This window comes from Pristiophorus japonicus, chromosome 8 (genome assembly GCF_044704955.1).
Source record: "Pristiophorus japonicus isolate sPriJap1 chromosome 8, sPriJap1.hap1, whole genome shotgun sequence".
Classification (NCBI taxonomy): Eukaryota; Metazoa; Chordata; class Chondrichthyes; family Pristiophoridae; genus Pristiophorus; species Pristiophorus japonicus.
This window is the reverse complement of record NC_091984.1, coordinates 204,948,318-204,970,560: the sequence shown is the minus strand read 5'-3', so window position 1 is coordinate 204,970,560 and position 22,243 is coordinate 204,948,318. Positions and strand designations below refer to the sequence as shown.

The 22,243-nt window shown below is 42.2% G+C and overlaps 1 protein-coding gene across 5 annotated transcripts in view; it reads left to right on the top strand.

Moving 5' to 3' along the window:
• The window catches only part of cfap251 (cilia and flagella associated protein 251), a 141,414-nt gene that overhangs the window by 48,998 nt on the left and 70,173 nt on the right, over positions 1 to 22,243 (top strand). For 4 of the 5 annotated variants that reach the window (XM_070886345.1, XM_070886341.1, XM_070886342.1 and 1 more), the window contains exons 11-15: positions 3,262 to 3,456; positions 10,737 to 10,987; positions 12,057 to 12,208; positions 14,122 to 14,287; positions 16,261 to 16,441. In XM_070886345.1, coding sequence (XP_070742446.1) covers positions 3,262 to 3,456; positions 10,737 to 10,987; positions 12,057 to 12,208; positions 14,122 to 14,287; positions 16,261 to 16,441 — 945 coding nt within the window. The remainder of the gene's footprint in view (positions 1 to 3,261; positions 3,457 to 10,736; positions 10,988 to 12,056; positions 12,209 to 14,121; positions 14,288 to 16,260; positions 16,442 to 22,243) is intronic. The other variant, XM_070886346.1, reaches the window with a different exon arrangement.

Genomic DNA, 22,243 nt, shown 5'->3' with positions numbered 1-22,243 from the left:
GTCACCTTTTATACCTGCTTGCCCCAGGGTGCACAGGTGACCCACAGGTCTCCCACAGGTGTGCCCCCTGGTGGCAAGTCTTACATTTGGGTAAGGTCTAAATACATACATAACAGGATCAGTGCTAGGACCCCAACTATTTACAATTTATATTAACAACTTGGAAGAAGGGACTGAGTGTAACGTAGTCAAGTTTGCTGACGATACAAAGATGGGAGGAAAAGCAATGTGTTAGGAGGACACACAAAATCTGAAAAGGACATAGACAGGCAAAAATTTGGCAGATGGAGTATAATGTTGGAAAGTGTGAGGTCATGCACTTTCGCAGAAAAAAAATCAAAGAGCAAGTTATTATTTAAATGGAGAAAGATTGTAAAGTGCTGCAAAGCGGGACCTGCGGATGAAACACAAAAGGATAGTATGCAGGTACAGCAAGTGATCAGGAAGGCCAATGGAATCTTGGCCTTTATTGCAAAGGGGATGGAGTATAAAAGCAGGAAAGTCTTGCTACAGTTATACAGGATATTGGTGAGGCCATACCTGGAATACTGCGTGCAGTTTTGGTTTCCATATTTACGAAAGGATATACTTGCTTTGGAGGCAGTTCAGAGAAGGTTCATTAGGTTGATTCCGGAGATGAGGGGATTGACTTATGAGGAAAGGTTGAGTAGGTTGGGCCTCTACTCATTGGAATTCAGAAGAATGAGAGGTGATCTTATTGAAACGTATAAAATTATGAGGGGTCTTAACAAGGTGGATGCAGAGAGGATGTTTCCACTGATGGGGGAGACTAGAACTGGAGGGCATGATCTTACAATAAAGGGCCGCCCATTTAAAACTGAGATGAGGAGGAATTTCTCCTCTCAGAGGGTTGTAAATCTGTGGAATTCGTTGCCTCAGAGAACTGTGGAAGCTGGGACATTGAATAAATTTAAGACTGAAATAGACAGTTTCTTAAACGATAAGGGGTTATGGGGAGTGGGCAGGGAAGTGGAGCTGAGTCCATGATCAGATCAGCCATGATCTTATTGAATGGTGGAGCAGGCTCGAGGGGCCGTTTGGCCTACTCCTTTTCCTATTTCTTATGTTCTTATGTTCTATATTAGGAAACTTTAATTTGAAGCATTAAATCAGATACGGCAATTACACAGTTCCAAAATACATGCCAAATTCCGGTAGAATTGACAGTTGGCAGAACATGCACCTGCACACACAATTTTTACATGTTTGCAAATGACAGGATAATGAAGGCCAACATTGCTGCCCCAGAAATTTCACCATTTCACCAGAATTGCACCTAATTTAAGTTAAGCTTGTAGAATAGTTATTTTTATTACCACCATGTCAACCGTTGCCCCTCTCTGCTGTTTTTTAACATATGCTGGCGCCATGTCGATGTGATACTCAAGAGCTAGGGGCACCAGAAGTGCATTGGCTGTGCTGTGGTATCAGGAGCCTTGGGACTGAGGTAACACTTGTCTCGGAATTCTGAGTCCTGAGAGGACTCTTCAGGCTGTGTCACTACTGCAGGTGTGTGGACAGCCTGCTCCTGTATCCTGACATCTGCATGAGCAGTTATCTGAGGGGGTTGGCTAGAAAGGTCACACAAGGGAAGACAGCATCATGAAGGCTAATTCTAGTTACACCCCTATTATGGATCCTTGATCTGACGAGCAGGGCCTGAAGCTCTCGGAAGCCACGTTTCATCATTCTTTCCAAACGGTTTCCCAAGGCCCGAAGGTGCACCAAAGTGGACGCACAGACTGATCTGGAGGCCTCTTTGTGGAGGAATGAATGCAGATGTTTGTATTGCCACCACCTTCTCCAGGTAGTGTTGCACTATGCTTAATCTTTCTTGGATATTAGCATTAAAGATGGCTTTCGACTCCGCCGTGATCTCTGCCATCTGCCTCAGTCCTCCGAGATGGCCCAGTATCTCCATGTGAGCATCCCTCATTTCAAAGCAGAACCCCAGAGTCCTGAAGGCTCCAGCTCAGGAGTTAAGGCTGACTTCTGGAGCCTCTGCACCCTACTGTCAAATCCCATTTTCATCTCTGACTGCTTTGGCATCATGAGAATAATGAATGAAGGTGGAGCTAGGTATAGCCGACTGCGGGGGATTGGCGGGGGTGGGGGGGTGGAGGCGCGGGGCTGATCGAACTTGAGATTTGGCCAGCTTGGCAAGAAGGGGGACAGAACTGGGAACTGAAGAATGCTGAGTTACCTAGTCTTAAAGGCGAGCCAGGAGACTGAAAGCCAGCTACAGAGGTTCCTGGGAACAAAATGGAGGCAGTCTTGCAAAGATGATTTGACCAACCACAAAATGATGTGTGGCCAGTGGCTCTGCCGCTGACCATACCTATAAAGAAACTAAAGAAACTGTCAGGGGAAGTAGATGGCTTACCTGGCTGCTCTGGTGAGGTCATTAACCTTCTTCCTGCACCACAAAATAGTTCTGTGATTCAAGGAGTGGCAATCGCTGCCACAGTCAAATCTCTCCACAAATTGCACATCATATTTTAAGGGTCGCCTGCCGATAACTCCAGTCCATCCCTTCTGGTCCGTATCTCCATTAGGAGGACATGCATGCCCAAGTCCTTTAAATTTGGTACTCGTTCCTTTAATCTAGCTACCATCCTTATCACCCAGTTTGCTTGCTTCCTCCAGTCCTGCCTTAGGCCTTTTACACAGCAGCAGATTCTTATATCCTGTTCCAGTCCCAGGTTTCTGCCTCTCCTCTGGGTATTTTCTGGCCGCTACCTCCTCTCCCTCCTCACCATGCTCCCTCTCCTTCCTGGGAAATTTCTAGGTCTAGTTTTTTTTTAGCCACTCAAGACCCATTTAAGGTCTTACTCTTGCCCCTTCATGATGTTCTGCACCCCATGTGTATTTGTGATCTGTAAATTGATCATTTATGGTGAGCTCACTGCCATGAACTCAAGTGGATAGAAGTCCCACTCCACCTCAGCCATTGAAATTTTCGGCCCAATGTCTTTTTCGAATAGTGCAAGTGAAAGAAGGAGCTGAGTGGTGACATTAATAACTGGAAACATATTTGTTATCACCAATTTGGAATGGGGAATTAAAGGCAGCTCAAACATCCTGAAATATAAGGTTTCATCGAAATGTTCATTTTTGTATTTTTGTGATTGCAAAGATGTTGCAATATTATTTAAGCCAAGTGTAAGTTAGTGTCCGTGCAATAGGATTCAATTGTCTGTATTTGGATCATAATAACTGCATTTTTAATGATCATTACAGGTGCATAGTGACTTGTGATGTCAAAGGTTGCATCAAATTTTATGATGAGGACCTTGGCTTACTTAATTGGTATAGTAACTTCAACCTGGGACCCATCAGTTCAATTTCCTTCTCCAGTCAACCAGCTTCCAGAGCCAGTGAGAAAACTTCTTACCCATCAGAGTCTACCATCAGTGCTCCGCAATTTGTTGTCAGGTTAGTAACCTCCATACTTTACTTAAATGATACTTCGCAGTACACATGGTTAAACAATATTACATGAAATAATATCCAGATACTGTTAAAAATGTAATCAATTCTTAAACAGGTGATCAGGCACAGTAGAAGTGCTACCTGTAAACTAATGTTATGCAAATACAATGATGAACCTTTAACATAAGAAATAGGAGCAGGAGTAGGCCATTAGGCCCCTCGAGTCTGCTTCGCCATTCAATAAGATTGTCATGTATTCAACTATCATTGTAACCCATGTATAAGCTGACCTAAGATGTACACCTTGAGAACATTGACCACAAGGGGGTGCACTTGTGGGAGACACTCCTAACCTGGACTTTCAGATATAAAAGGGGAAGCTCCACCCACTTGAAGTCTTGGTAATAAAGGTAACTGGTCACAGAGTGACCTTTTCTCAAGTATGGGCCTCGTGTGCATTTATACTGTATAGAAACATAGAAAATAGGTGCAGGAGTAGGCCATTCAGCCCTTTGAGCCTGCACCGCCATTCAATGAGTTCATGGCTGAACATGCAATTTCAGTACCCCATTCCTACTTTCTCGCCATACCCCTTGATCCCCCTAGTAGTAAGGACTACATCTAACTCCTTTTTGAAAATATTTAGTGAATTGGCCTCAACAACTTTCTGTGGTAGCGAATTCCACAGGTTCACCACTCTCTGGGTGAAGATGTTTCTCCTCATCTCGGTCCTAAATGGCTTACCCCTTATCCTTAGACTGTGACCCCTGGTTCTGGACTTCCCCAACATTGGGAACATTCTTCCTGCATCTAACCTGTCTAAACCCGTCAGAATTTTAAATGTTTCTATGAGATTCCCTCTCATTCTTCTGAACTCCAGTGAATACAAGCCCAGCTGATCCAGTCTTTCTTGATATGTCAGTCCCGCCATCCTGGGAATCAGTCTGGTGAACCTTCGCTGCACTCCCTCAATAGCAAGAATGTCCTTCCTCAAGTTAGGAGACCAGAACTGTACACAATACTCCAGGTGTGGCCTCACCAAAGCCCTGTACAGCTGTAGTAACACCTCCCTGCCCCTGTACTCAAATCCCCTCGCTGTGAAGGCCAACATGCCATTTGCTTTCTTAACCGCCTGCTGTACCTGCATGCCAACCTTCAATGACTGATGTACCATGACACCCAGGTCTCGTTGCACCTCCCCTTTTCCTAATCTGTCACCATTCAGATAATTTTTACAACCAAAGTGGATAACCTCACATTTATCCACATTATACTTCATCTGCCATGCATTTGCCCACTCACCTAACCTATCCAAGTCACTCTGCAGCATCATAGCATCCTCCTCGCAGCTCACACTGCCACCCAACATAGTGTCATCCGCAAATTTGGAGATACTACATTTAATCCCCCTCGTCTAAATCATTAATGTACAATGTAAACAGCTGGGGCCCCAGCACAGAACCTTGCGGTACCCCACTAGTCACTGCCTGCCATTCTGAAAAGTACCCATTTACTCCTACTCTTTGCTTCCTGTCTGCCAACCAGTTCTCAATCCATGTCAGCATGACCCCCAATCCCATGTGCTTTAACTTTGCACATTAATCTCTTGTGTGGGACCTTATCGAAAGCCTTCTGAAAGTCCAAATACACCACATCAACTGGTTCTCCCTTGTCCACTCTACTGGAAACATCCTCAAAAAATTCCAGAAGATTTGTCAAGTATGATTTCCCTTTCATAAATCCATGCTGACTTGGACCTATCATGTCACCTCTTTCCAAATGCGCTGCTATGACATCCTTAATAATTGATTCCATCATTTTACCCACGACCGATGTCAGGCTGACCGGTCTATAATTCCCTGTTTTCTCTCTCCCTCCTTTTTTTAAAAGTGGGGTTACATTGGCTACCCTCCACTCCATAGGAACTGATCCAGAGTCTATGGAATGTTGGAAAATGACTGTCAATGCATCCACTATTTCCAAGGCCACCTCCTTGAGTACTCTGGGATGCAGACCATCAGGCCCTGGGGATTTATCGGCCTTCAATCCCATCAATTTCCCCAACACAATTTCCCGACTAATAAGGACTTCCCTCAGTTTCTCCTTCTTACTAGACCCTCTGACCCCTTTTATATCCGGAAGGTTGTTTGTGTCCTCCTTAGTGAATACCGAACCAAAGTACTTGTTCAATTGGTTTGCCATTTCTTTGTTTCCAGTTATGACTTCCCCTGATTTTGACTGCAGGGGACCTACGTTTGTCTTTACTAACCTTTTTCTCTTTACATATCTATCGAAGCTTTTGCAGTCCATTTTAATGTTCCCTGCAAGCTTCCTCTCGTACTCTAGTAAGGACATATCAAAGATCATGGCTGATCTGATCATGGACTCAGCTCCACTTCCCTGCCCACTCCCTACAACCCTTTATTCCCTTATCTTTCAAAAATCTGTCTATCTCCGCCTTAAATATATTCAATAACCCAGCCTCCACAGCTTTATGGGGCAGAGAATTCCATAGATTTACAACCCTCAGAGAAGAAATTTCTCCTCATCTCAGTTTTAAATGAGCGGCCACTTATTCTATTATGCCCCTAGTTCTAGTCTCTCCTCTCTGCATCCACCTTGTCATGCTCCCTCATAATCTTATATGTTTCGATAAGATCACCTCTCATTCTTCTGAATTCCAATTAGTAGAAGCCCAACCTACTCAACCTTTTGTCATAAGTCAACCCTCTTATCTCCAGAATCAATCCAGAGCGAACCTTCTCTGAACTGCCTCCAAAGCAAGTATATCCTTTCTTAAATATGGAAACCAAAACTGCACGCAGTATTCCAGATGTGGCCTCACCAATACCCTGTATAACTGTAGCAAGACGGCCCTGTTTTTATACTCCATCCTCTTTGCAATAAAGGCCAAGATTCCATTGGCCTCCCTGATCACTTGCTGTACCTACATGCTAACCTTTTATGTTTCATGCACCAGAACCCCTAGGTCCCGCTGTACTGTAGCACTTTGCAATTTTTCTCCATTTAAATAATAACTTGCTCTTCGATTTTTTTTCTGCCAAAATGCATAATCTCACCCTTTTCAACATTATACTCCATCTGTCAAATTTTCGCCCACTCACTTAGCCTGTCTTATGTCCTTTTGCAAGTTTTTCGTGTCCTCCTCACACATTGCTTTTCCTCACATCGTCAGCAAACTTGACTATATTATACTCGGTCCCTTTATCCAAGTCATTAATGTAGATTGTAAATAGTTGATGTCCCAGCACTGATCCCTGCGGCGCCCCACTAGTTACTGGTTGCCAATCCGAGAATGAACCATTTATCCCGACTCTCTGTTTTCTGTTAGTTAGCCAATTCTCTATCCATGCTAATATATTACCCCATACCCCATGAGCTTTTAACTTGTGCAGTAACCTTTTATGTGACACCTTGTCAAATGCCTTATGGAAGTCCAAATACACCACATCCACTGGTTCCCCTTTATCCATCCTATTCATTACATTCTCAAAGAATTCCAGCAAATTTGTCAAACATAACTTCCCCTTCATAAATCCATGCTGGAACCTTTAACCTCTACTTTCTTTTTTCTGTTTTTAGCCAGCTTGCTATCCATTCTGCTACTTTTTCCTGACTCCACATAGTCTGACTTTATTCCTGAGTCTCCTATGTGGTGACTTATCAAAGGCATTTTTGAAATCCAAATATATTACATCTACTGCATTATCCTTATCTACCCTTTCTGTTACTTCTACAAAGAATTCAATAAGGTTGGTGAAACATGACCTTCCTCTTTCGAATCCGTGCTGACTACTCTTCATTATATTTTCAATTTCTAGATGTTTTTTTATTACATCTTTGAGTAATGATTCCATTATCTTTCCTACCACCGATGTTAAGCTACTGGCCTATAGATCCCTGGACTTGTTCTATTTCCATTTTTATATATAGTAATCACATTAACTGTCCGCCAATCCTCTGGCATTATTCCCTTTTCAAATGAATTTCTATATTTATATAACAGTGCCCCTGCTATCTCTTCCCTAACTCCCTTTAATATGCGTGGATGCAATCCATCCGGACCAGGGATTTTATCCTCTCTAAGTTTGATTAGTTTATCAATTATCTCCCCCTTTCAATCTTAAATGTCTTTATATCTTTATATCTTTTTTGTTCTCTTCTAATGTCATGTCCACCATGTTAACCTCCCTGATAAATATTTATGGAAATCATTCAAAGCAAAAATATTAATTTTAAACATACCTTGTCAATCCTGTATTTGTTCCTTCGATACATTTCAGAAATCAGTGTTTACATTGTTATTTTTTTTAAATAAATTAGCTAGTTGCTTCAATAAGAAAATGAACCGACATGGGGAGAGAATAGGAAAGTGGATTACATGAGGTGGCTCATGTGGAGAAAATCATTATTGCAGGCTTGATGAGCTGACTGGCCTGAACCTGTGCTGTAATGTTCTGTCATTATTTTGTTATAACTTAATTATTTTTGCTTTATTTTTATACAGAAACAAATAACCCAATTTTATAGCAAAATAATAACTGTCTTAAGTATCTACAATATATACTGAGCTTGGATAGAAACATAGAAAATAGGTGCAGGAATAGGCCATTCGGCCCTTCGAGCCTGCACCACCATTCAATAAGATCATGGCTGATCATTCCCTCAGTACCCCTTTCCTGCTTTCTCTCCATACCCCTTGATCCCCTTAGCCGCAAGGGCTAAGAAGAATTATTATTTTTTCTAAAGTATTATTTAAAACTAATATATTCACTTTGAAATGAAAAAAATTGACATGAAGTTTAGAAGAATAAGGAGAAATGCTTTTAAGTGTAATTATGGCCCTGAAATCCCAGTCCTCGACAGAAAAAGGTAAAAAAGATCCGCACCTACTTTATTCTGCTGCGCCCACCAACGAACCCGGTCCTGAGGCCTCCTCTCCCTGCGCATCGGAGCACACGCACGTCGAAATGTCCGTATGCTGGAGCTGGAGTCACATGGCACTGGGCAACCAATCCACGTACAGTATTTTCTCATTCATAATGGGAACTCCATTATTATGATTGAGAAACAACCCCCCCAAACACCCAACCACAAATAAAAAATAGAAAAATACATCAAATATTTAAAATTAATTTAAATTAAAAGTTAATAAATGTCTTAGAAAAAAAATATATTTTTCCGATTTTTTTAAAAAAGATTTTTAATTATGGTTTAAAGTAAACTTACCTTCGTGGGCAGGGTTTTTAACATTAAAATGTGTTTTTTATATTTTATTTTACTATATTTTTGTGTGTTTTAAAACTCCTAGGCTGGTAAAAGTAGGCCAGAGCTTGACAGATCGGAAAAGCTGGTTTTCGGTGCAGCACAGCGCATTGTGCGCTGAAAACTGGCTTTTGCGATGCCTCCCCCGGTCCGCACACACTCCGTTTGGACTCGGGGAGGCCGGGATTTCTGGCCTATGTCTTTTTTGAATGTTGTAACGTGGTCTGAGTCTAATTGGTTGAACAAAAATAGGTGAATGATGCATTTTAAATACTTTCATATGAAAGGCTTTTGTCACTGAAAATGTTTCATAATTTTAAACCATGAAGTATGTTTATGTTTTTAAAAATGTGCTGGAAAGGGGATATTCACATTTTTGGTTTCATGTCTTTATTACAAGAGGATTTGAGTCTTACTGCAATTATATAGGGCCCTGGTGAGACCACACCTGGAGTATTGTGTACAGTTTTGGTCTCCTTACCAAAGGAAGGATGTACTTGTCGTAGAGGGAGTGTAACAAAGGTTCACCAGACTGATTCCTGGAATGGGGGGAATGTCCTATGGGGAGAGATTGAGTAGACTAGGCATATATTCTCTAGAGTTTAGAAGAATTGAGGTGATCTCATTGAAACATGCAAAATTCTTACATGGCTTGACAGGGTAGATGCAGGCTGGGGAGTTTAGAACCAGGAGTCACAGTCTCAGAATAAGGGGTCGGCCATTTAGGGCTGAGATGAGGAGAAATTTATTCACTCAGAGGGTTGTGAATCTTTGGAATTCTCTACCCCAGAGAGCTGTAGCAGCTCAGGTGTTAAGCATATTCATGACAGAGATTGGTAATTAAGGGAATTAAGGGATATGGGGATAGTGCAGGCAAGTGGAGTTGAGGTAGAAGATCAGCCATGATCTCATTGAGTGGCGGAGCAGGCTCGAGGGGCAAAATGGCCTACTCCTGCTCCTATTTCTTATGTTCTTATGCCAAATCTCATACTATCTAGTTTCTCGCTGAAAATAATGGAAGATTTCCAATAAGTGCAATATATGGAGCAAAGGGAAAGGACTGTGAATGTTGCAGACAAAAAATTCTTAAAGAATAAGCTCCTCAGTGTTTTTTCTTTTCACGGTGCTTGACCTTTCCACACTAAATGTGTAAAATAACTCATTGAAGAGAGAGAAATCTTTTCTGTGGGAATAAATAACTCACTGTGTTTAAGCATGACCTACTTAGGCTGCAGCCAAGGACCCATCTTCATGGAGCCATCATGTACAAGAAAAAATGCACATTAAAAAACACAATTTAATTGGTGAGCCTAGAGCATCACCGCCATAAATCCAGCCCTGCCTATATTGGACTATATCCACAGCATGCTGTAAACAGTTCATATTATTTTGTAGTGTTGATGTCACTTGACTTAAAAGATGCATTACCTGCATTAATTGATGGAAAAGTGGCTAACAATATGCTCTTTAATTTCTGGGACCTGATTTTGAATTTAGCCCATACAGATGGAGTGAATATCCCCTCTCTCTCTCTCTCTCTCTCTGATGATTAATTATAGTGCAGTTACCTGTAAACAAATTGCTCTCATGATTCGATTTTTTTTCTTATGCCTTTGTAAACCACTTTGGGATATTTATCTACATAACTGTGCAAGTTGTTGTTGAAACAAAAGATTAAAATTGTAAGTACTTTTGGTTCAGGAGAAAGTATATATTTCTCCTCCTTTTAGCCAATGACTTAATTTGGAACTCACTGTTGGCCAGCTCTTCTATTTGTCACTGTTACTCCCTCCTGGTGCTGCAGGATTAGTCATATAAATTGGGAGATATGTATTCCTTCCGCCTAGTATTTTTTAACATTTACCAATGTTTCCAACATGTTTGTATCTCTTCAAGGTGTCACAAGTCGTTAAAATTTGAAAGCAGAATTTCACTTATTACATATGTAATAAAAATGTATTCTTAATTTATATGTTTTTTGTGTTTGTTGCATGTAGAAACTTTGTTATAACAACAGTTGATGCTACAGTGGCTCATGTAACTGGAGATGGGTGCAAGCTTCAAATATTATTGCAGGAGCACAGTGCAGCATTACATGCCATAGCATGTCACCCTGCTCAGCCTCTCATCTGTATGGGAAGCTATTGTGGACTCCTGAAGGTCTGGAACTATGAGAAGAAGAAACCTATTTGCAGTAGGCTCTTTGGAACAGGAAACTATATTCAGTGTGTGACTTATAATAAAGAAGGTATTAAATCAACAATCTTTTTAATATGTAAATATGTTTTCAAGTTTATCGAGGCAAGGGATGTTCATACTAATGAATGTCACACTTTGCATTTCAGACACCCATAGTCAGCATCAGCTTTCTGAGGTCAGATATTAGGTGCAAGAGTAATATCCCTCCACTCTACCCCAACAATAAGTTTCAGAACAGTATCCCTTGTTGCACCAACATGATATTTTTCAATTTTCAACACCAACCATCTGCAAGTCCCTCTCAGTGAGACTGCTAATTTAGTGCTAATTTGTATTGAAAGAGCGACAATTTGATGTTAGGATTCATGTTTCTTAAGAACTGGATTGAACTCAGTGGATAGAGACTTTGATACCATTAGCCTGAGCTACTTTTCCATCCAAATCCTAGATGTTGAAGACCAACATGTAACTCAGTGTACCATTCAGTCACTCAAATCATTATCTTAAAGGAGAACCTCAGATTAAAATATATACACCCTCTGAATACAATGCTACATGGAAAATCTAGCCTGGATTTTCTGATTGCCGTTATTTTAATGCCAGCGATAAAACAAATGGTTTACCATCATCATTAAAATGATGCCAATCAGAAAATCTTAGTGTTGAAATTGGTCTACACCAGTAGCGTGAAATGAGCTCATAGTGAATCGGCAGCCTGTTTTAGAAACATAGAAACATAGAAAATAGGTGCAGGAGTAGGCCATTCGGCCCTTCAAGCCTGCACCACCATTCAATGAGTTCATGGCTGAACATGCAACTTCGGTACCCCATTCCTGCTTTCTCACCATACCCCTTGATCCCCCTAGTAGTAAGGACTACATCTAACTCCTTTTTGAATATATTTAATGAATTGCTCTCAACAACTTTCTGTGGTAGTGAATTCCACAGGTTCACCACTCTCTGGGTGAAGAAGTTTCTCCTCATCTTGGTCCTATACTGCATCCTATTTCCTTTTCCATTGATCTTAGAAATAATGAATATTTGATGGAAAAATAACCTTGTTCTGCATTTTCTTTAGACTTTTTCATTGGCTAAATACCACTTTCTTACTCCCATAGGTTCACTGTTGGGAGTTGGACTTACTGATGGATGTGTTTACATCCTTGATGCACTTTCTCTGAATGATGAGTGCCCAGAACCTTTCCAGTATGCCAAAGATGCTATTACTCAGATCACCTTCTCGCATGAATCTAGTTACTTAGCAACAGTAGTGAGTTCTTCAAATATTTAATGGTTGCTTCGACTAACAGAAAAAAGAACTTGATGTGTACGTATATTGGCCCGGATTTTGCTGTGAGAGGTGAAGGAATGATTTCCGCCATTCACCTCGCGTACAGTTGCCCACAGATTTTTAGCAGGCTTGTCAGCGCAGATTTCCAGTCTTCAGCCGTCAGTTTGAATTCAGCATCCTCGCCAGGGGATATGTGGCGCCTGTGAGCAGGCCAACCAGCAGAAAAGCTGTTTAACCAATCAGACTGAAGAAGCCTCACAGACGGCAAAGCAGGAAGTAAAAAACAAGAAATATAAATTACATTTAAATCATTGTACTGGAAGCTAAATAAAGATTGGGTCATGCACATGGGATTACGTGAAAGAGATAAAAGAGCAAAACACAAAATCTATATATATATTTTTTTAAACTTGCAACATTAATTTTCTTCTGAGGGAATGAGACTCCACTGTTGTAAAATTAATTTTTCAGGGTCAGAGAGGTTGTTCAACAATAATTATGATTTAAAAACTCAGCTACTCCTGATTGAACAAGACTTAAGTTTTTCATTGGTCTTTAGTGCGATTATAGTGGGTAATTAGCCTAAGTTCATGCCATGACAGTGATCTCTGTGCAGATTCCATCGGTGAAGACTGCAACAGCGCAGCCTGTGGAGGAGCAGGGTATCACTGACAACAACTTCCGGATTTCCGCATTTAACTGCAATGTGCAGATGCCTGAAGTTGCTGTCAGTTTTACCCAGAAATAATGGCAAGCGCTGATAGTCTTGCTATTATTGTGTAGCAAAGTCTGGGCCAATACGGTGGCAATGGATGCAGAAACAATCTAAATGCTATTGACCATACTAGATATAAATTTGGCTTAATATAATTTTAATTCTTTTTTAAATTTTAATTTTCTATTCCTCTTTCAAATCCCATAATCCTTATGAAGAGGCAGGAAGATGAAATACTTCCAGGCCTCTGCCCCTCTGTAAACATGAGGATATGCTTGGAATATGGATATTATTGCTCTAATTTCTCTTCCATCCTTGTGGAGAACTTCCTTTCCAAATGAGCCATGGGGAAATTTCTCAGAACAGTTCTGAGAACTTCATCCATGCCTTATTTGGTAAAGGTAGCATTTAGCTGAGCCATATAAACCAACAGTTCCCAGGTTGAATTTCCAGTCAGTTTCGAGCTAGCTAATCTCAGGAGTGATGGCAGAAAGGACATTACAATGATTATTCTCCAGTGACCTCTTCTGGAAAGTGCTTATGTGTGGATGTTGGGTTGGGGCAAGGATTGGGCTCAGCTATGTTGCCACTGGTGTAGAATATACTGCCAACATTCATTGTTTAAACTCACATATAAAGAATGGCCACTTCAATAAAGTATTGGATAACCAGTACTTTTGGAACTATGTCCCAGCTGGAATTCATACCATCACGAGTGCCACGCTTCAACTCGGCACCTGCCCACATCTGCACACCACAACCTGTCATTATACTGGAGATCCACACCATCTTACTTGTCATTAAAATAATTGAGAAGCACAAATCTTATTTGCTAATTCTAGTTTTTTCAGAGAGCCTCCACAGATCGTGCTTAGCACTAAGTGATGTGGAGCTAGGATAACTGCTCAACCAACTGTGTGAAGTCCTGGTTTTATATGGTCAAACTTGTATAAAATGCTGTTCTGAGATGATGAATGCTGACACTACTTGTTTACAGTTTTAAAATTTAATTTACTTGTTCAACACTGCTGCAAAAAAAGAATTGCACCAGATTAATTAGATTAATTGCCAAAGAATAAATATAGGTTATATTGTCCAATGAGCAGTTTATTCCAGCTAAATAATAATTCTTGGTTTGGACAGTGGCTCTTGTCATTATGCATTATTTTTGTTGCAGGATAGTAAAACCACAGTAACAGTGTTTATGTTAAGGGAGAAGAATTGGGTCTATTTAGGAAGGCAAAATGCACACTTTAAACCCATTCAAACTCTCATGTTTGGGGTATATTTGGACAGCAACCAACCCAGACTATTGTCTCTTGGAGAGGACAGGTTTCTGGTAGGTAACTGTTTAATGCTTTATCCTAGCCAAGCTCCTTTTATTCATTAAAATCCATTCCTTTGACATAGTTTAGAATGATACAAGCAAACCTGTTAAATGTATGATCAAACCCTGAATATGATTTGGCTGAAAGTAATCATCTGATGCTGATTAGCAAGTAATAAAGCAAACAAGAAATATTACAATTGCACTTCTAGATTCACTAACCTCCAAGTCTGGTCCCCATTTAGCATTTCACTATTTAAGCGAACTATAAAAAGAAACAGAAAGAGACAAAAGTGTTAATTGTAATTTCTTGCAACCGTTTCATCTTTTTAAGAAGGATATTGATGTTGACACACCTTTCAAATTCAAATAGAGGTATGCTTCCCCTGTTGGTTAAGAACATAAGAACATAAGAAATAGAAGCAGAAGTAGGCCATACGACCCCTCGAGCCTTCTCCGCCATTTAATACGATCATGGCTGATCCGATCATGGACTCAGGTCCACTTCCCTGCCTGCTCCCCATAACCCCTTAATCCCTTATCGGTTAAGAAACTGTCTATCTCTGTCTTAAATTTATTCAATGTCCTGGCTTCCACAGCTCTCTTGAGGCAGCGAATTCCACAGATTTACAACCCTCAGAGAAGAAATTTCTCCTCATCTCAGTTCTAAATGAGCGGCCCCTTATTCTAAGATCATGCCCTCTAGTTTAAAGTCTCCCCCACCAGTGGAAACATCCTCTCTGCATCCATCTTGTCAAGCCCCCTCATAATCTTATACGTTTCGATAAGATCACCTCATTCTTCTGAATTCCAATGAGTAGAGGCCCAACCTCCTCAACCTTTCCCCTTAAGTCAACCCCCTCATCTCCGGAATCAACCTAGTGAACCTTCTCTGAACTGCCTCCAAAGCAAGTATATCCTTTCTTAAATATGGAAACTAAAATTCCAGGCGCGGCCTCACCAATATCCTGTATAGCCGAAGCAAGACTTCCCTGCTTTTCTACTCCATCCCTTTTGCAATAAAGGCCAAGATTCCATTGGCCTTCCTGATCACTTGCTGTACCTGCATACTATCCTTTTGTGTTTCATGCACAAGTACCCCCAGATCCCGCTTTATTGCAGCACTTTGCAAATTTTCTCTATTTAAATAATAACTTGCTCTTTGATTTTTTTTCTGCCAAAGTGCATGACCTCACACTTTCCAACATTATACTCCACTCACTTAGCCTGTCTATGTCCTTTTGCAGATTTTTTTGTGTCCTCCTCACACATTGCTTTTCCTCCCATCTTTGTATCTTCAGCAAACCTGGCTATGTTACACTCGGTCCTTTCTTCCAAGTCATTAATATAGATTGTAAATAGTTGGGGTCTCAGCACTGACCCCTGCGGCACCCCACTAGTTACTGATTGCTAACCCGAGAATGACCCATTTATCCCGACACTCTGTTTTCTGTTAGTTAGCCAATCCTCTATCCATGCTAATATATTGCCCCCAACCCTGTGAACTTTTATCTTGTGCAATAACCTTTAAGTGGCGCCTTGTCAAATACCTTCTTGAAATCCAAATACACCACATCCACTGGTTCCCCTTTATCCATTTATGGTGGATACCCACCTCAAGTCCTTCTGACTTGGGTTGGACTTTCTGGAGTTTATCTCAGCCTGATCTCTTTCCAGATACGGCATCATTAATGGTAAGGATTCTATGTACATGTGAACTCCTTAGCTCTTATTTTGAGACGTTAGATGTTTTCCTCTGGTACTATTCACTTTTCATAATTTATTGATTATTCTTTACCATATATTCTAGGTTTTCCAGGATTTTTTGCTATACACTTGTTATTGAGTTTCACCTATTTCAGTCATGTTGTATTTGCTACTGACCTTACGAAATTTCTTCTAGTTTAAAAAAATAAAGGTACGTGGTTAGGTGGCAGCTGTCATGCAAACGTTATTGAGTAAATTTCATTTTTTTTATTCCTCAGGTAGAGTACAATCTGGCTAATAGTCCAGAGGATGATCTGCTGATATTGAGTAGTGATAGAATCGAACAGAGTGCTATACCTATGTGCATGGCTTGGTACCCACCAATCACTAAAGAGAGCTTCATTGTCACAGCCAACCAACAGTATAAACTAAAACTCTACAATGCCACTACCAAAATGTGCAGGTATGTGAAACCCGTTTACAAACATATGAACAATGACGGACAGATAAAGACCATCTGGTCCATCAAACGTGTCCCACACAATTGTGATACCTTGTGTATCATAGCATATACACTGCACCCCACCCGAAACCAAGTCATAAGAACATAAGGTCATAAGAATATAAGAACATAAGAAATAGGAGCAGGAGTAGGCCATACGGCTCCTCAAGCCTACTCTGTCATTTAATACGATCTTGGCTGAGCCGATCATGGACTCAGGACCACTTCCCTCCCCGTTCCCCATAACCCCTTATTCCCTTGTCGGTTAAGAAACTGTCTCTCTCTGTCTTAAATTTATGCAATGTCTCAGCTTCCACAGCTCTCTGAGGCAGCGAATTCCACAGATTTACAACCCTCTGAGAAAAGAAATTACTCCTCATCTCAGTTTTAAATGGGCGGCCCCTTATTCTAAGATTATGCCGCCTCGTTCTAGTGTCCCCTATCAGTGGAAACATTCTCTCTGCATCCACCTTGTCAAGCCCCCTCATATCCAGAATCAACCTAGTGAATCTTCTCTGAGCTGCCTCCAAAGCAAGTATAACCTTGCCAAATTAAGTTAATAAAGGGTTAAGTCATGGCAGGAGAGCTCGGACACGTGTTATGCTCCTCCTGTACTATGTGGGAAGTCAAGGGACGCTTCCAGTGTCCCTGACGACTACATGTGCGGGAAGTGGATCTGCCTGCAGCACCTGACAGACTGCATTGCGGCACTGGAGCTGCGGGTGGATTTACTATGGAGCATCCGCGATGCTGAGGATGCCGTGAATAGCACGTTTAGTGAGTTGGTCTTACCACAGGTAAAAGTTACACAGACAGATAGGGAATGGGTGACCAACAGGAAGAGCAGTGGAAGGAAGGTAGCGCAGGAGTCCCCTGCGGTCATCCCCTCCAAAAACAGATACACTGTTTTGGGTACTGTTGAGGGGATGACTCATCAGGGGAGAGCAACAGCAGCCAAGTTCATGGCACCGTGGGTGGCTCTGCTGCACAGGAGGGCAGGAAAAAGAGTGGGAGAGCTGTAGTGATAGGGGATTCTATTGTAGGGGGAATAGCTAGACGTTTCTGCGGCCGCAACCGAGACTCCAGGATGGTATGTTGCCTCCCTGGTGCAAGGGTCAAGGATGTCTCGGAGCAGGTGCAGGGCATTTTGAAAAGGGGGGGTGAACAGCCAGTTGTCATGGTGCATATAGGTACCAACGATATAGGAAAAAAAACGGAATGAGGTCCTACAAGACGAATTTAGGGAGCTAGGAGCTAAATTAAAAAGTAGGACCTCAAAAATAGTAATCTCAGGATTGCTACCAGTGCCATGTGCTAGTCAGAGTAGGAATTGCAGGATAGCTCAAATGAATATGGGCTTGAGGCGTGGTGCAGAAGGGAGGGATTCAAATTCCTGGGACATTGGAACCGGTTCTGGGGGAGGTGGGACCAGTACAAAACTGAAGGTCTGCACCTAGGCAGGACCGGAACCTATGTCCAAGGGGGAGTGTTTGCTAGTGCTGTTGGGGAGGAGTTAAACTAATATGGCAGGGGGATGGAAATCTATGCAGGGAGACAGAGAGAAGTAGAATGGGGGCAGAAGCAAAAGATAAAAAGAAGAAAAGTAAAAGTGGAGGGTAGAGAAACCTAAGGCAAAAATCAAAAAGGGCCACATTACAGCAAAATTCTAAAAGGGCAAAGTGTGTTAAAAAGACAAGCCTGAAGGCTCTGTGCCTCAATGCGAGGAGTATTCGGAATAAGGTGGACGAATTAACTGCGCAGATAGCAATTAACGGATATGATGTAATTGGCATCATGGAGACTTGGCTCCAGGGTGACCAAGGCTGGAAACTCAACATCCAGGGTATTCAACATTTAGGAAGGATAGACAGAAAGGAAAAGGAGGTGGGGTGGCGTTGCTGGTTAAAGAGGAAATTAATGCAAAAGTAAGGAAGGACATTAGCTTGGATGATGTGGAATCGGTATGGGTGGAGCTACGGAATACCAAAGGGCAGAAAACGCTAGTGGGAGTTGTGTACAGAACACCAAACAGTAGTAGTGAGGTTGGGGACAGCATCAAACAAGAAATTAGGGATGCGTGCAATAAAGGTACAGCAGTTATCATGGGCGATTTTAATCTACATATTGATTGGGCTAACCAAACTGGTCGCTATGCGGTGGAGGAATATTTTCTGGAGTGTATTAGGGATGGTTTTCTAGACCAATATGTCGAGGAACCAACTAGAGGGCTGGCCATCCTAGACTGGGTGATGTATAATGAGAAAGGACTAATTAGCAATCTTGTTGTGTGAGGCCCCTTAGGGAAGAGTGACCATAATATGGTAGAATTCTTTATTAAGATGGAGAGTGACACAGTTATTTCAGAGATTAGGGTCCTGAACTTAAGAAAAGGTAACTTCGATGGTATGAGATGTAAATTGGCTAGAATAGACTGGCGAGTGATACTTAAAGGGCTGATGGTGGATAGGCAATGGCAAACATTTAAAGATCACATAGGTGAACTTCAACAATTGTACATCCCTGTCTGGAGTAAAAATAAAACAGGGAAGGTGGCTCAACCGTGGTTAACAAGGGAAATTAAGGATAGTGTTAAATCCAAGGAAGAGACATATAAATTGGCCAGAAAAAGCAGCAAACCTGAGGACTGGGAGAATTTTGTAATACAGCAGAGGAGGACAAAGGGTTTAATTAGGAAGGGGAAAAATAGAGTATGAGAGGAAGCTTGCTAGGAACATAAAAACTGACTGCAAAAGCTTCTATAGATATGTGAAGAGAAAAAGATTAGTGAAAACAAACATAGGTCCCTTGCAGTCAGATTCAGGTGAATTTATAAAGGGGAACAAAGAAATGACGGACCAGTTAAACAAATACTTTGGTTCTGTCTTCACGAAGGAAGACACAAATAACCTTCCGGAAATACTAAGGGACCGAGGGTCTAGTGAGAAGGTGGAACTGAAGGAAACCCTTATTAGGCGGGAAGTTGTGTTTGGGAAATTGATGGGATTGAAGGCCGATAAATCCCCGGGGCCTGATAGTCTGCATCCCAGAATACTTAAGGAAGTAGCCCTAGAAATAGTGGATGCATTGGTGATCATTTTCCAACAGTCTATCGACTCTGGATCAGTTCCTATGGACTGGAGGGTAGCTAATGTAACATCACTTTTTAAGAAAGAAGGGAGAGAGAAAACAGGTAATTATAGACTGGTTAGCCTGACATCAGTAGTGGGGAAAATGTTGGAATCAATTATTCAAGATGAAATTGCAGCACATTTGGAAAGCAGTGACGGGATCGGCCCAAGTCAGCATGGATTTATGAAATCCTGCTTGACAAATCTTCTAGAATTTTTTGTGATTGTAACTAGTAGAGTGGACAAGGGAGAACCTGTGGATGTGGTGTATTTGGACTTTCAAAAGGCTTTTGACAAGGTCCCACACAAGAGATTGGTGTGCAAAATTAAAGCACATTAAATTGGGGGTAATGTATTGATGTGGCTAGAGAACTGGTTGGCAGACAGGAAGCAGAGAGTTGGGATAAACGGGTCATTTTCAGAATGCAGGCAGTGACTAGTAGAGTGCCGCAGGGCTCAGTGCTGGGACCCCAGCTATTTACAATATACATTCATGATTTCGATGAGGGAATTGAGTGTAATATCTCCAAGTTTGCAGATGACACTAAGTTGGGGGGCGGTGTGAGCTGTGAGGAGGACGCTAAAAGGCTGCAGGGTGACTTGGACAGGTTAGGTGAGTGGGCAAACGCGTGGCAGATGCAGTATAATGTGGATAAATGTGAGGTTATCCACTTTGGTGGCAAAAACACGAAGGTAGAATATTATCTGAATGGCGGCAGATTAGGAAAAGGGGACGTGCAACGAGACCTGGGTGTCATGGTACATCAGTCATTGAAAGTTGGCAAGCAGGTATAGCAGGCAGTGAAAAATGGTATGTTGGCCTTCATAGCTAGGAGATTTGAGTATCGGAGCAGGGAAGTCTTACTGCAGTTGTACAGGACCTTAGTAAGGCCTCATCTGGAATATTGTGTTCAGTCTTGGTCTCCTAATCTGAGGAAGGATGTTCTTGCTATTGAGGGAGTGCAGCGAAGGTTCACCAGACTGATTCCTGGGATGGCAGGACTGACATATGAGAAGAGACTGGATCGACTGGGCCTGTATTCACTGGAATTTAGAAGGATGAGAGGGGATCTCCTAGAAACATACAAAATTCGGATGGGACTGGACAGGTTAGATGCAGGAAGAATGTTCCCGATGTTGGGGAAGTCCAGAACCAGGGGACATAGTCTAAGGATAAGGGGGTAGGCCATTTAGGACTGAGATGAGGAGAAACTTCTTCACTCAGAGAATTGTTAACCTGTGGAATTCCCTATCGCAGAGAGTTGTTGATGCCAGTTCATTGGATATATTCAGGAGGGAGTTAGATATGGCCCTTACGGATAAAGGGATCAAGGGGTATGGAGAGAAAGCAGGAAAGGGGTACTGAGGTGAATGATCAGCCATGATCTTATTGAATGGTGGTGCAGGCTCGAAGGGCCGAATGGCCTACTCCTGCACCTATTTTCTATGTTTCTATGTTTCTATCCTTTCATAAATATGGAAACCAAAACTGCACACAGTATTCCAGATATGGCTTCACCAATACCCTGTATAACTGCAGGAAGACTTCCCTGCTTTTTTACTCCATCCCCTTTGCAATAAAGGCCAAGATTCCATTGGCCTTCCTGATCACTTGCTGTACCTGCATACTAATCTTTTGTGCTTCATGCACAAGTACCTCCAGATCCCACTGTACTGCAGCACTTTGCAATCTTTCTCCATTTAAATAATAACTTGCTCTTTGATTTTTTTCTGCCAAAATGCATCACCTCACACTTTCGAACATTATACTCCATCTGCCAAATTTTTGCCCACTCACTTAGCCTGTCTATGTCCTTTTGCAGATTTTTTTGTGTCCTCCTCACACATTGCTTTTCCTTCCATCTTTGTATTGTTAGCAAACTTGTCAACGTTACATTCGGTCCCTTCTTCCATGTCGTTAATATAGATTGTAACTAGTTGGGGTCCCAGCACTGATCTCTGCAGCACCCCACTAGTTACTGATTGCCAACCTGAGAATGAACCATTTTTCGCGGCTTTCTGTTTTCTGTTAGTTAGCCAATCCTCTATCCATGCTAATATATTACCCCCAACCACATGAAGTTTTATCTTGTGCAATAACCTTTTATGTGGTACCTTGTCAAATGTCTTCTGGAAGTCCCAATACACCACCTCCACTGGTTCCCCTTTTTCCACCCTGTTCGTTACATCCTCAGAGAATTCCGGCAAAATTTGTCAATCATGACTTCCCCTTCATGGGCCCAAGTTTCCACAAGAAAAAAAACGGGCGCCCCTCCGAGCTGGGCGCCCGTTTTTCGCGCCTAAAATGGCCCCGACAAGACCCAACATCCGCTCCCCCCCCCCCCCCCGCCGACCAGACCCGACCCGACACCCGCTACCCCCCCCCCGCCCCTTGACTGACCCGACCCGGCCCGCGCTCCTGTTCCCCGACCCGCCCCCCCCCCCCCCCCACTGGACCCGACTCCCGGACTGGATCCGATCCGACCTGACCTCTCCCTTCCCCACCCCCCCCCACTCTCTCTCTCCCCCCTCCCCGCTCTCTCTCTCTCTCCCTCCCTCCCCTCTCTCTCTCTCTTCCTCCCTCCCCCCTCACTCTCCCTCCCTTCCTCCCTCCCCCCCTCTCTCTCCCTCCCTC